We start from the raw sequence: 12236 nt of genomic DNA, 5'->3' as shown, positions 1-12236 counted from the left end.
CTAATATGACTAAGTTACACTATATAACAATATATAACACCATTAAACTTACCATTTCCCTTCTTGCTGATACCTCGCCTCGATTAGTTTAAGGAATTATTGGAGCTCAAAAATGCTGCCCTTCCCAGAGATAGCAATAATTCTCTTTGAATATTTAGGGATTTCCTTTGGAGTGTCCCTCCACTGAGGACTGCAAGCATCCACTCCACATTCTTTAGGCATCCACTGTCGGTATCTTTTCAATTTTTCATTGGCTAATGCCTGCCTGGAAGTAAAAATGTCAAAAAGACATTAGCATTCCTGGATATTTCTCAACTTATTTGGAACATTACATAAAATTTTAATACAAATTATTTCAACATCATAAGCTTTAAACCGCTAATAAATGTAGCTACCCTGAGTTAATTGATTCTTATATGAATATTAAAACACAATTAGATATTTGTTGAGACAAAAAATAGGGAAAAAAATCACAATTTTTGCATGGCAAACAATGATCTAGTATTATCCACCATGCATGATTAACAATTTCAATTTTTCATTGGCTAATGCCTGCCTGCCCGGCACAGAGAGAGCCGGTAGATACATTGTCCATTATAACTATTTAAATGATTATGGTTAAATGGTTAAAACCATTCAGCTACTCTAAAGTCTTCCTAAAATTATATTCTCTTTGAATGAATCAAGTCAAACAAGCAAGGGAATCAAATTATCGCAACAAAGATAATAATTTTAAATATTCAGTCATAATGGTGCATGGAGTGTACTGGCTCAACTGCTACTGCAAAGGAAATATGAATCTCTTTCTCACTACCTAAAGGTGAAGATATGTACATTATGTTTTTCAAGCATAAAGGGGATTGAGTTACTCAGTCTAAAAATAGACCATCATCAGGTTAACCTCGCAATTGAATTTTCAAATGCTTCACCCTAAATTTTCCTTTTAATGCTAAAAATATATTGCATAAAAAATGAAATACATTGATTTCTGAACCTTGATATCATGCAAGACTGCCAAAAGTTACATGTCTACAGTTAATTATCCCTTGTAATTCTCCTATTTTGCAGAATCAGGAAAAAATTGTTTTGAAAAAATCTCTCGCTCTACCCATCATGGACTGAGGGAAATTTATGTAGCAGTCAACCTCAAAAAGGTGATCTCTGCATTCTATTTGGGTTTTCAACGTAACCGTTGGCTTTTGGTGACAACAGTTTCACTGACATTTCAGTCAGCATCTTCAGGTCAAAGGTGAAGTAACTCAGAAAATTTCCGTGACAATTTGCTGGCAATGAGAGATGGACAATCACCGACCAATGAGAGAGCTGCACCGGGATGAAAAGGCCTATATGAGACGGAAATTTTTTGAGTTATTTCACCTTTGACCTGAAGATGCTGACTGCAATGTCAGCAAAACTGCTGTCGCCAAAAGCCAACGGATGCCGTGAAAACCCGAAGAGAATGCAGAGATCATATGATCAACGCCGCGAAAATGTTCGAACCGACAACCTCAAAAAGGTTTCTGAGGTTGACACATGTTTTGACACAGCATCTCATCCACTTCCCAACCACGAGAGGTGTTTCTTTTTCTCCGCAAATGAAGAAGCACAAGGTCAATTGCTTTAAAGTCATCTTCCCACCTTTAAACAGCTATATTTTAAGCATCATGGATTAAGATGGCAGAGTAAGGTAAAACAGCCTTTCAACGTCTATTTAAAAAACATGCTTTTGTTTAGGAATTCATTCACCGATTTTATTCCCAGCTACCAATCACAACACACTGCATTACTCACGTCACCAGATTCATCCGAAATTAGATGATGATGTATGTACATGAATTATGTAGATATCTGCATCAGAAGGTGTGAAATAAAATATTTGATAATTTATTGCAGCTCAATCTACAGGCTTCTATCTCTCACAAGTTATGGAATGACAAATGACTACATACAGCCTACGAAAACATTTTCTTAGCATTTTCATTTGCTGAAAGTGGGGAAATTTCTTTCGAAGTGGTGGTTGTTGATCGGATTGATGGGTGATCTTTGAATTGGAATAATGAATACCAAAAACCTTAAGGAAACTACAATTGAGTCCATAAAATACTGGTCTTTAAAAGGGGTGGTTGTTAAGAGAGATTTCAATGTAGCTTGATTATGCAAATGAATAACTGTATAAATATCTTCCACTGTCGATTTCACAGATTACCTGACAATAGAATTACCAAGGAGTTCAACTTCTTCCTGAATATATTTCATTTCGTTATGCAGTTCAACCATACGAACGAAGAGGGATTCCTCATTTTCAGCTGACATCGTTTCACCTTCACCATCAGGAATATCCATTCTTTCCAGCTGGGAAGATAGAAGAACTTCCACATCTGCAAAAAAGTCAAGGAATATTTACATGATATCCAAAGAGAAAAGTGGGTGAAAGCCAACACCAGGTAATTGATTGAAATAGCAAGCACAAAGTCATAATGAATAAGATTAAACAATTCAAGTGATTAGGAAAAAACTGCCATTTGAAAAAAATGTTTTCTCCCCCAAATATTTCAAAAGTTGAGTTTTTTCAGGATACTCATGTCCAGTAAATACCAAAATCACAACAATCCTAAATTAAAATGTGATCGTGACATGGACAAGAATCTTAATTTTGAATTGCAGTAGAACCTCATTATTATGAATTTTATACCCACCAAAATGTAATGAGTTTGTTATTGTGAAATTTAATACTGTGAAGCTAAAATGTTGGAACCAATTATTTTATGCTGTCCTTGATATTCAAATATGTTTTAATAGAATCAACAAAATTATTTATTAAAATTATTTACTTATTAAAATTGTACAAAGAGTAACAAAAAAAGACTGCTATTCCACAAAATAAAATATATATTTGTGACCGGTTTTGATGATGGCCAAATGATGATACGCCAGATCGAAACCGGTCGCAAATATATATTTTATTTTGTGGAACAGCAAATTCTTTTTTTTCTTACCATTTGAGCATCATGAAGGAGTTCCACCATGTTACGCCACCTGCCATCGCATTTATTAAAATTGAATGCTTTCTTCTTATTAACTTGAAAATTGTAGTTAAAATACATCAATTGTTAATGTATCAGGCTCTCTATCAATCTTTGAAGATGTTCATACCAGCTATTACGTGAAAAGGTGTTTTATCTAAGAAAGAAATTTGTCTATCAGCTGCAGTAATCATTGGACACCGTGCATGCATATTTTTGTTACTTGTGCATTGGCTTATTGACATGGTTTCCACTTGCAAATCAGTAAATTTTGACTGAATATTGAGCTTTGGGAAATAAAAAGTGCCCAACTATGGTTTTATTTATACTTTCTTTCTGCTACTGAATAGGTGTTAAGAGTTTTATGTTCTTAAGCACTGGTTTCCAAGAGCCATGCATCAGTGGTTGCATATGCCCAAGGTCATGATTATGAATCCAGGAAATTAGCTCGCTGATATAAATTCAACCACACTGCAATGTCAGAAGCTAACTTGCCAGACACCATCCCACGCAGTTTTGCCATGCATAAGTTGACCAAGAGGCAACTACTACATGATGTGGTTTCGAGATCATGGAGTGCAACGCATCCTGGCTCTGTCTGCAATGTTTGGAAACCAAAGGAACTGAGTTGCTTTCAACTCTATGGCACGATAATATGCAGTTGAGCAAAGGGGGCTGGTGAGCAGTGGCAACAGTGCGCATGTCTGGGAAGCTGCAACTCTAATTCCAGCTCGTGACCAACCGAAATGCAGCAGACAGATTCAGGGTGATTCCATTATTTCTCTCCCTTTAGAGCAAATCCATAACCCACCATACAAAGTCCACAATCATTGTTCAATTTTGTGGTCAACTTATGCAACTGCCTCACAATAGTGCCGATAATTTCACATGTTCTAGTCTCTAACCGGATGAGGCAATAGACAGCCTATCACCCAGCCCACCCAAGCAAAGTTGCATCGCATGCCAACTCCAATTCGTCCTAGGATTAACAAAGGCATAGGGCTCACAGGCAGGGCAATAATTCATTGCTAAAGAGAAAATTACATGGTGCAGCTATGATTAATTGTGGTATCACAGAATGCGGTACCACAGACTTTGGTGAAAGTAACCTGAGATAAATTTTAGCAGGACTTCATCCATTCCGATGTTATCCACCGCATTGATTGATTACTGGGAACTGAAACTTGAGTTCCCATCATTATAAAGAACAATATAAGCTGTAAATAACAAGAACCTGCCTTGAAAATAACCTGTGAGAGATTCTTGATATATTTTTGTACAGATACGGCTTAAACCAGTTGTTTCAGCAGAGAACATGTTTAGGTTTACGTTTTTCTCCTAGACTCCTCCCCAATGTGCACTCCCCCCTCCACTCTTTGCCATTCTCAGCAAAATTCTACGATGGATATGAAATCTGACTTCATTCATAATCGTAAAATTTCATAATAATGAGGGTTCCCCACACACTATTGTGCAAATTTTGGTGGGACAGCAGGAAATTATTCATTACAGTTCGCTATACATATAGGAGTTCCTTATACCTCGGTTCAACTACACCACAATTTTACAATCATTTTAGTCAACCCAGTAATTTAATGTCAACTTTTGGCTGGTAGCAGCATGTCATTTAGAATGAATTGTGTACACTGATCATTGCTTGGATATGGCTTGGAGCAAGTCCTTTTGTACCCTTTTTTGGTAATATATCGAAGGAAAATATTGCAAAACTACCTTTTCTAGTTTATCAGCAAAGTCTTGGCAAATGTAACATCAATGAAAAAATGAATTATGTAATATAAAAGAGATCTCACCTTCACTATCAATGCTTTCCCGACTGCCAAAGCTCCCATCGGAGCTGCTGCTATGAGCACTGTCTTCACATTCATCTATAGCAACTCCTGCCTTATCCATTTCCATCTGAATGCAATGTGCTTTTTTAATCAAATGTTGGATATATTTGGAATTTTTTTCACTCAGCTCACCTGTCTCCAAGTCATACAAGCTGAAAATATAGAATGTGGTCAAATGAGTAATACAGGGTTTGTATCACCTTTCCGTTTTCAGCTTCCCAAACCTTTTCCTGATACCCAGAACTAATGTTTTTACACTCCCTCGAATTTACATTGGTGGCAAAACAGTCTCATTTAGGGATTCCATGGAAAAATGCATCAGGGAGTACTGTGAAACATAGTGAAAGTCAATGACATAACCATATGTGACATGCAACAAAGGAAAAATACATGGGACATCACAAAGAATGTCATCATTCCTTTTTCAAAGATTGAGATATTAACATGGATCATCGCCAAGAGAATAGAATGGAAAGCAAAGGACTAATAAAGGATAAAGACCAATTCAGACTAAGATATATGTACTCAGCAAAATATAGTAAAATAGGACAAACATTAAAATAGGAAAGCTTGAAGAGGAGAAAGAGTTACCTATGATGCCAAATAGCCAATTATGGGCAAAGCAAGAAAGAAATAGTATGTAGTCAGAATTAAGAAACAGGACAGAAAGCAGATGTATAAACAATTCGATACCTCCACTGCATAAACGCTCAACAATCGCCCACCGTATCAAATCCGCTCATCTAGATAGCCCTAATAGTACTGGATGAGCGGATTTGATACAGTGGGTGATTGTTGAGCGTTTATGCAGTGGAGGTATCGAATTACTCCAGACACAAAAGTCAACATTTGCTAAGAACTCCCAAATCGTCTTGACGCGTACAGTGTGACAAATGGTGCTTACATTTAATACATGTAGGCTTTTGTGTAAAACTGTTTGAGATGCTCTTTTGGTTGATGCATGATTTATAGCTGTAAGTTTGGTTTAATAAATAAGAAAGCAATAAAACACCGCTATTCATTTTGAAAAACTGAGTACTAAGGACTCTTGAGTGACCTCTAAATGTTAAATGATCGACCAGATTTTTTAAGCATGTTGAGTCAACCCTTCTTGGAAGCCTTGTGGCCTCCCAGAAAAATTCGGCAAATCAAAATTGTGGCAGTGATGCTCTACACAGTGCAGGTAACCCATTTCAGTTTCACTCAATAATTTTATCAGAAATTGGGTTTACTTAAAGTTCTCTGAAAGCTAACTTTAGAAAATGTCGAGGGGAGAAACACTCCCTCTTGAAGATGTGGTCCCCCCCAGACACCTCCAGAGGATGTGTGGTCCTCAGCCAAATTCCTTGGCTATGGCCATGTTAGGATTACTTAGTACGAATTTATCAAATATGAAAAGTGAATAGAAAAAATATGTACTAGATACGAAAATGATGTAATTAATGCCTTTCAACGAATAAACTTACAGATTCAACCGCTTCTTCAAGACCACATTTGACCAACTTTCAGAACTATCAGTCTCATCCCATGGATACCACATATGTACAAAGAAGAACCTAGAAACAAAAAGATAAGAGCATACTTACTATCACGTGATGAGGGAAATGGTTATTTTTTCATGCAAAAACCAATTATGATTTTCCAACCCTTACCTTAAAATTACTACTATTACCAGAAAAACAAATAAAAAAACTTATTCCTCAAAGACATTAAAAAAGAGAATGACTTCCACTATTACAATCATTGATAATACAGATTCTGTTTACATGGAAACATAAGGAACCATTTGAAACAGAGATATCAACATAATATGGACATAGCTTCTTCCTTTCTCTTAATCCAAACTCCACATGATCTCTAATTCATTTCATGACTCAAAAACAACATTTTTCCTATTATCACAATCAACGACAGTTATATCTCTTAACATGCACTTGATAATGTCTTTGAAAATTACATAGGATAGGTTTCAAGGTAATTCATGTTTTGATGAGGTACTCAGATACCCTTGTGAACCATTTGACCTCCAACAATACTACAGAAGTCAAAGGTCACTTAAGTATGAGGCAGAATATCAAAACAGCCAGAACGTCAAAATATATGTTTAAAAGGGTGCCTAAGTCAATTGTGAGTTCCATATGCGACTTTTGGAAACTCAAGCAATCTCCAGGGGATGAACCAGGATAGGGAGTCAAATGTTCCCAAGGTACGCATTGGACAATATGGAGTTCCCAGAGTAGAAGATCCAAAGGGTTCAGTTCTCCCTATCTAATAATTTGATTAATAATGGCCATTGAGACCAAAGGTCACTGATGTATGAGGCAGAGTATCAAGACAACCAGTGTATCAAACAGGTTTCCAACTCTATCTGAATTATAAAATTCACGGTTTTTCCAGGCTTTCATGGTATAAATGTCATCAAATCCATGGTCTATAGATAAGTCATTTCAGACAGAAATATGTATTGATCACATAACAATCATCGGCTACACGTTAATTAAAAATGTAACAAACGCAACAGATGCCATGAATGCCAACGCAGCGATGAAAGTTTTATCTCTCACGACGTCACCTACTGATAGCAAAATTCAGGTCCTGCTTAAGGTTGTGAGTGGGAAAATTGAGGGAGCAGGGTGGCAGGGAAGTGAATAAGCTCTTATAAAAAAATTTTTTTTAAAAACCAGCCTTTATATTTAGATTACAGGGGATGAGCAACGTTTATATATGACACAAAGCAAAAAAACTCAGTGACCCCGAAAAACCAAAAGTGACTTATTAAAAAAGTCACTATATTTATTACTACGAATCTGCAGGCGCTCGAAGGGAAGAAAAATTTTTTGACGATTTTCGAAAAAAATCTAAGTGCCGAAAAATTTCAGTCCAGAGTCCGGACCTGGGACGACGGAATTCGGACGAAATTTTTCCAAGTCCGAAGCCGGACCCGAGACGACGGAGGGACTTTGAAAAATTTTCGAAAGCAGGGGTCTCGCCGAGTAAAGCAAGACGAATCCCCCAAGCTAGGGCTGAGTCGATGGGAAATTTTATGGTGGATAACTTTTACTGTGGTCGCAAAACACGAAAATCGACCATTTGGAACTTCTTTGATCAAAAACATGTTTTGGGGGGCTATAGGTTGACTGGGGGGGTGGTTAAAGGGGGGTTGGAGAGAAAAAGTTATATTTTCATGTATTGTCATCGGAAATGAAGAAGTGTGCAAAATTTCAGCGTTTTTGCTTCACAGGAAGTGAGTCAAATTTCAGTTACAAGATTTGTACCAGACAAACAGACAGGTTGGTGAGTTGATATAAAGACTGTAAAAAGTGCCTGATTTTTCACCAGGGTTTATGAAAACTTTACCAATTAGGTCTTCCAATCACAGGCTTAAGGTCAATGTGTCGTCATGGCACATGGACCAATAATTGCACTTCATATACGTGTGTGCAGATAAATGAGCGGACAGTGTCTGTATGTGACTCAGCCTTGAAACATGACCGAAATATTGTTTTGATCTGTCAGTCATAGTTAACAATCAAGTTTGAGAGATTTGTAAGATTTTACGATGAAATTCAAGGTTATGTCCAGGTTTTTTCACAGTGGACTAAATTCACGGCTTATTCATGGTTTTAAGGTTTTCACTGTTGAGTTGGAGCTCTGATCAAACTATAGGCTTAGAAGGGTGACTGAGTCAATGTTTAGATACTTAAATCACTTCTGGTCAAATCTGACCATAAGAGGTTGAACCTAAGTCAAAGGTCACCAAGATACAGTAAACTCCCAAACTGTGCGTGGCTTATCCGTGATGCGGAATATCCACGTATGAATTTCATCCATCTTTGATCACGTTAAATGGCTTGCCAAAGACAGCCAGTTGGATCACAAATCTCGATAATCAGCCTCCTACATCTGTTTGGTAATAATTGAGAGAGAGGCCGCTAGGCCTATCACACAATTGCTCCCATGGATGACATAAGAGCTCCCAGGGTAGAGAGGAGCTAGGGAGTTCAACTGACTCATAAGTTAGTATAGTCGTGTGGGCAAAGGCAGTACGGTGCATTACGTGGTATGACGAGGACCGCGAGCCGAACTCATTGGGGGAGAGGAGAGAAGGCATTTTGGGAAAGCCAAATTCTCTCTCTCTCCTATTCCTATTCAGAATGCAGTCCATTTTTTATGTTTTTTTTGGGGCGAATTTTTAAATTTCATTATTTCGTGAAATGATATTGGCCCAGACAACATCATTGACATTTGACTACCATTGCATCAATGGAGGTCAAATGGTTGAGTGAGGAAATCTGAGTACTTACCTCATCAATAACTTTGGAAATTTAAAAAAAAAAAACATGTTTAAACAAGCTGATGGTGTGGATACTATGGCATGTACCTGGATGATCTTTGACCAACATTTTGTCCGTTAAAGGACACCAAGTTGACGATATGGATATGAAAACAGTATAATTGACAGGGACAACAACAAAAACCTTGACACTTTGGTAACTAATCTTCCCTTTTGTTAAATCTCTTTGACCTCATTGGTGGCCACCCCAGTGACCTTACTAGGGTTGGGGCTGGATGTTTTGAAAATTGTATTGATGCTATTGTTTCCCCCAGCCCAAAAACCTGATAAATGGCATTTAAACCAATAAAATCAGTTTTATTTCAATTTTGATTTTTTTGGACTGAGAATGGAGATGATTAGCTATCCCTATAATAGAAATCGAAGATGGAGAATAAACCCAAGGTTTATGGTAAAAGAGAGGTGAGTTCCACTGAGCTGGGGACAGTGGTGCTGACTCCAAGGGGCCTGAGAGGGCCCGAGCCCCTAAAAAATTTGCTATGGGGGGTGGAAAAGATGTGTCAGGCTTGTCGATTTCTCCCGGAGTGTCGAGTAATCAAGAGTCAAGTTTTCGGGGTTCTACTTTTGATCATACAACTCTTCTAAAATGCAAAAAAAACTTTTAAACTCACTATTTAGAAAATTTATGGCCCATTATGGCCTCCCCCAATATTTTTTATAAGACAGCACCCCTGGCTGGGGATATGTGGCCACCTAGCTGCATGATAACCCAGCTGTCGTGAAGAGCTTGTCATTGGCATTAGAATGGTTTGAGTGAGTTTTGAGCAGGAAACGGGACCATAGTGGAACATTATCCTTAATTTTGGGTCAAAGGAGCTTGAAGATATAAAGTCGAATACATGTAATCATTTTCCAAATCAGAATGGTTAAGCACCTTTAATACAAAACTGACCTAAATTTGTCTAAATCATCTGCCAAGATCCATCCATCAACAAAATCATTGTCATCATCAACTGGATACAATTCAATCAAGGCAGCATGTGTTTTAGAGGCAGGTAGTGGTTTATCATCAATGACTTCCACATCTGCAGAAAATGTTTCCAACTCTATGGACAACACCTGTGATAAAAGAGATAAAAGATATTAGATATAAGAAGAAAGATGACAGAAAAAAGGAACTAGCATAGCTAGGAGGAATATTATTTCCATAGATATCACAATTCCACTAATCAAAATTAACAATAGATGAGTAAAGATAGCCATTAAATACCAGTTTGTTCATCTGTTAAATGGACATATGGATAGATTAACAAGGGCCCTGTAATTGTGGTCAATCGATTATAGGTTTTGGGTTTCCTTCATTCACCGGTGAATGAAGGAAACCCAAAACCTATAATTGATTGACCGCAATTACAAATTGAACAAATCCATAGTAGTCGGGACAACCAGGTACGGAGCGGGACAGCTGTTCCCTGCATTTTAATTTATTAATTAGCCAAACATAAGGGAATTATAGAACTTCATTCCATTGCCAAACTACTTTACCTAAATTAGAAAATGAAACAGTGACGAAATAGCAGATGTTAAATGATTTAATAGCACAAATGAAGACGACATCACTCAAAGAAGATTCTCAGACTTCATTCAAATTTCCAATAAAAAACCAGACATAACTCAGCCTCTAAAGCACATGAATGATAAATATTTAACGAACAAGTTCAACAGAATGAACAGTACTGAATACTGCCATCCTTCTCCAAAACTCATGTTTGTCTTTCCTGGCTTGACGATAGTATTAAATACAAGCCATTATACCCTGGGGCACTGGAAATATGGGGACTAGTAGGGTGGAAAAACTCAGTAGAGCACAGGACAAGTGCCTCAGCGATTGTTAGGGAGCTGGGGGTACAGAGTGCGAGGCCAGTATCATCACCAATTGTGAGCCAATGAAGTACAGGTATTTATAAAAAAAATACAGGTGCATTTTAGGAAAATGAGGTGGGTTTTAGGAAGCTTAACTTGTATGGCACTCCGGGTACAATTGGACAGAATTTTGGATAGAAAATAAACTTTAAAAGCACATTGAGTAAATTAAAAAGGCAGATATATACTTACTGGGAAGTAAATGAAACTCCGGGGATTACGTCAAAATAAAGTCTGTCACAAGGCATGTCAAGGAAGTAAGTCGCTAGGGGAAAGAAGATAACATAAGGATTGCTATTTGCAAGAGGGGAATCCGTGAATCTCGGAAGATGATTCGTTTTCGTATTGATAGACATTAAAAGTTAACTCACCTCCACTAATATTTCACGCGGATATGTGAGACTCATCACAAGGCACTTTTCGGCAGGAACTTTCCAAATAGCTCTCCACCCTCGAGGAGCCAAAGCATCACTAAGGTAATCCCTCCACAAATTTTTCACGTCACGCACTGAAAAGCTCACATCGTCATATTCGTCGCGTATAGAAAATATCTCTCTGTATTCATTGAGTCTTTGGCGAAGGGTTTTGCGGAATTCAGTAATTACTGGTGCCATCCCGTTCAACTACTTAAGTGTCCGGTTGACTCTCCTCTAAGGATTAGAGACAGTCCAAAAATCTCACCGGATCACGCCCTCAACGTCTGAAATCTGGCGGGTCCGGCGGTTACAAACAAACGAAAGAGAATCTAGAGAAGAACGGAAATATCGAAATATTCTTCACACATGAAACGATTTTACTGCTCCCACCGTAAATATGTGAACTAACGATATGAACAACGATAAGCGAACATGTTTTGAACAATGAACTACACAAATTAGACATGAACAAATATGAAAAATATGTCGGAGCGAGTTTTCCATCCAATTTATGGAATGCTTCTATGATAGGTAGTGTTATGTAAAGTTGTATTTTCACTTTTCTCGCGACAAGTAGTGTTCATCCTATTTACTTCTTCCAGTTAGGAAGATTATTAGGAAGCTTTACTTGACACAGCTTTTTCTAAGCATACGACAATGTTTTGCGCTTAGGTTGGACCAAGGCCCTTATATACTGGTTACTAATCCCTGGCTCAATGTTGTTGCCTTG

General features: G+C 37.6%; 1 protein-coding gene across 2 annotated transcripts; it reads right to left on the bottom strand.

Moving 5' to 3' along the window:
- Positions 1-63: 63 nt before the first annotated feature.
- Positions 64-11835, bottom strand: LOC124159249 (protein nessun dorma-like). 2 transcript variants are annotated; one of them, XM_046534927.1, is made up of 6 exons: positions 11462-11834; positions 10120-10286; positions 6340-6429; positions 4835-5025; positions 2207-2378; positions 64-265 (listed from the first exon to the last, which is right to left on the bottom strand). In XM_046534927.1, exons 1-6 carry the CDS (start codon positions 11702-11704, stop codon positions 97-99), a joined length of 1032 nt encoding a protein of 343 aa, XP_046390883.1. In that variant the 5' UTR covers positions 11705-11834; the 3' UTR covers positions 64-96. The 2 variants fall into 2 exon arrangements, with proteins under 2 accessions (XP_046390883.1, XP_046390884.1); XM_046534928.1 differs by lacking the exon at positions 64-265 and adding an exon at positions 490-556 and having other exon boundaries at positions 11462-11835.
- Between the last annotated feature and the right edge of the window lie 401 nt (positions 11836-12236).

Source organism: Ischnura elegans, chromosome 5, assembly GCF_921293095.1.
Source record: "Ischnura elegans chromosome 5, ioIscEleg1.1, whole genome shotgun sequence".
Classification (NCBI taxonomy): domain Eukaryota; kingdom Metazoa; phylum Arthropoda; class Insecta; order Odonata; family Coenagrionidae; genus Ischnura; species Ischnura elegans.
Note: the sequence above shows the minus strand (reverse complement) of the source record. Positions and strands in the feature narration are given on the sequence as shown.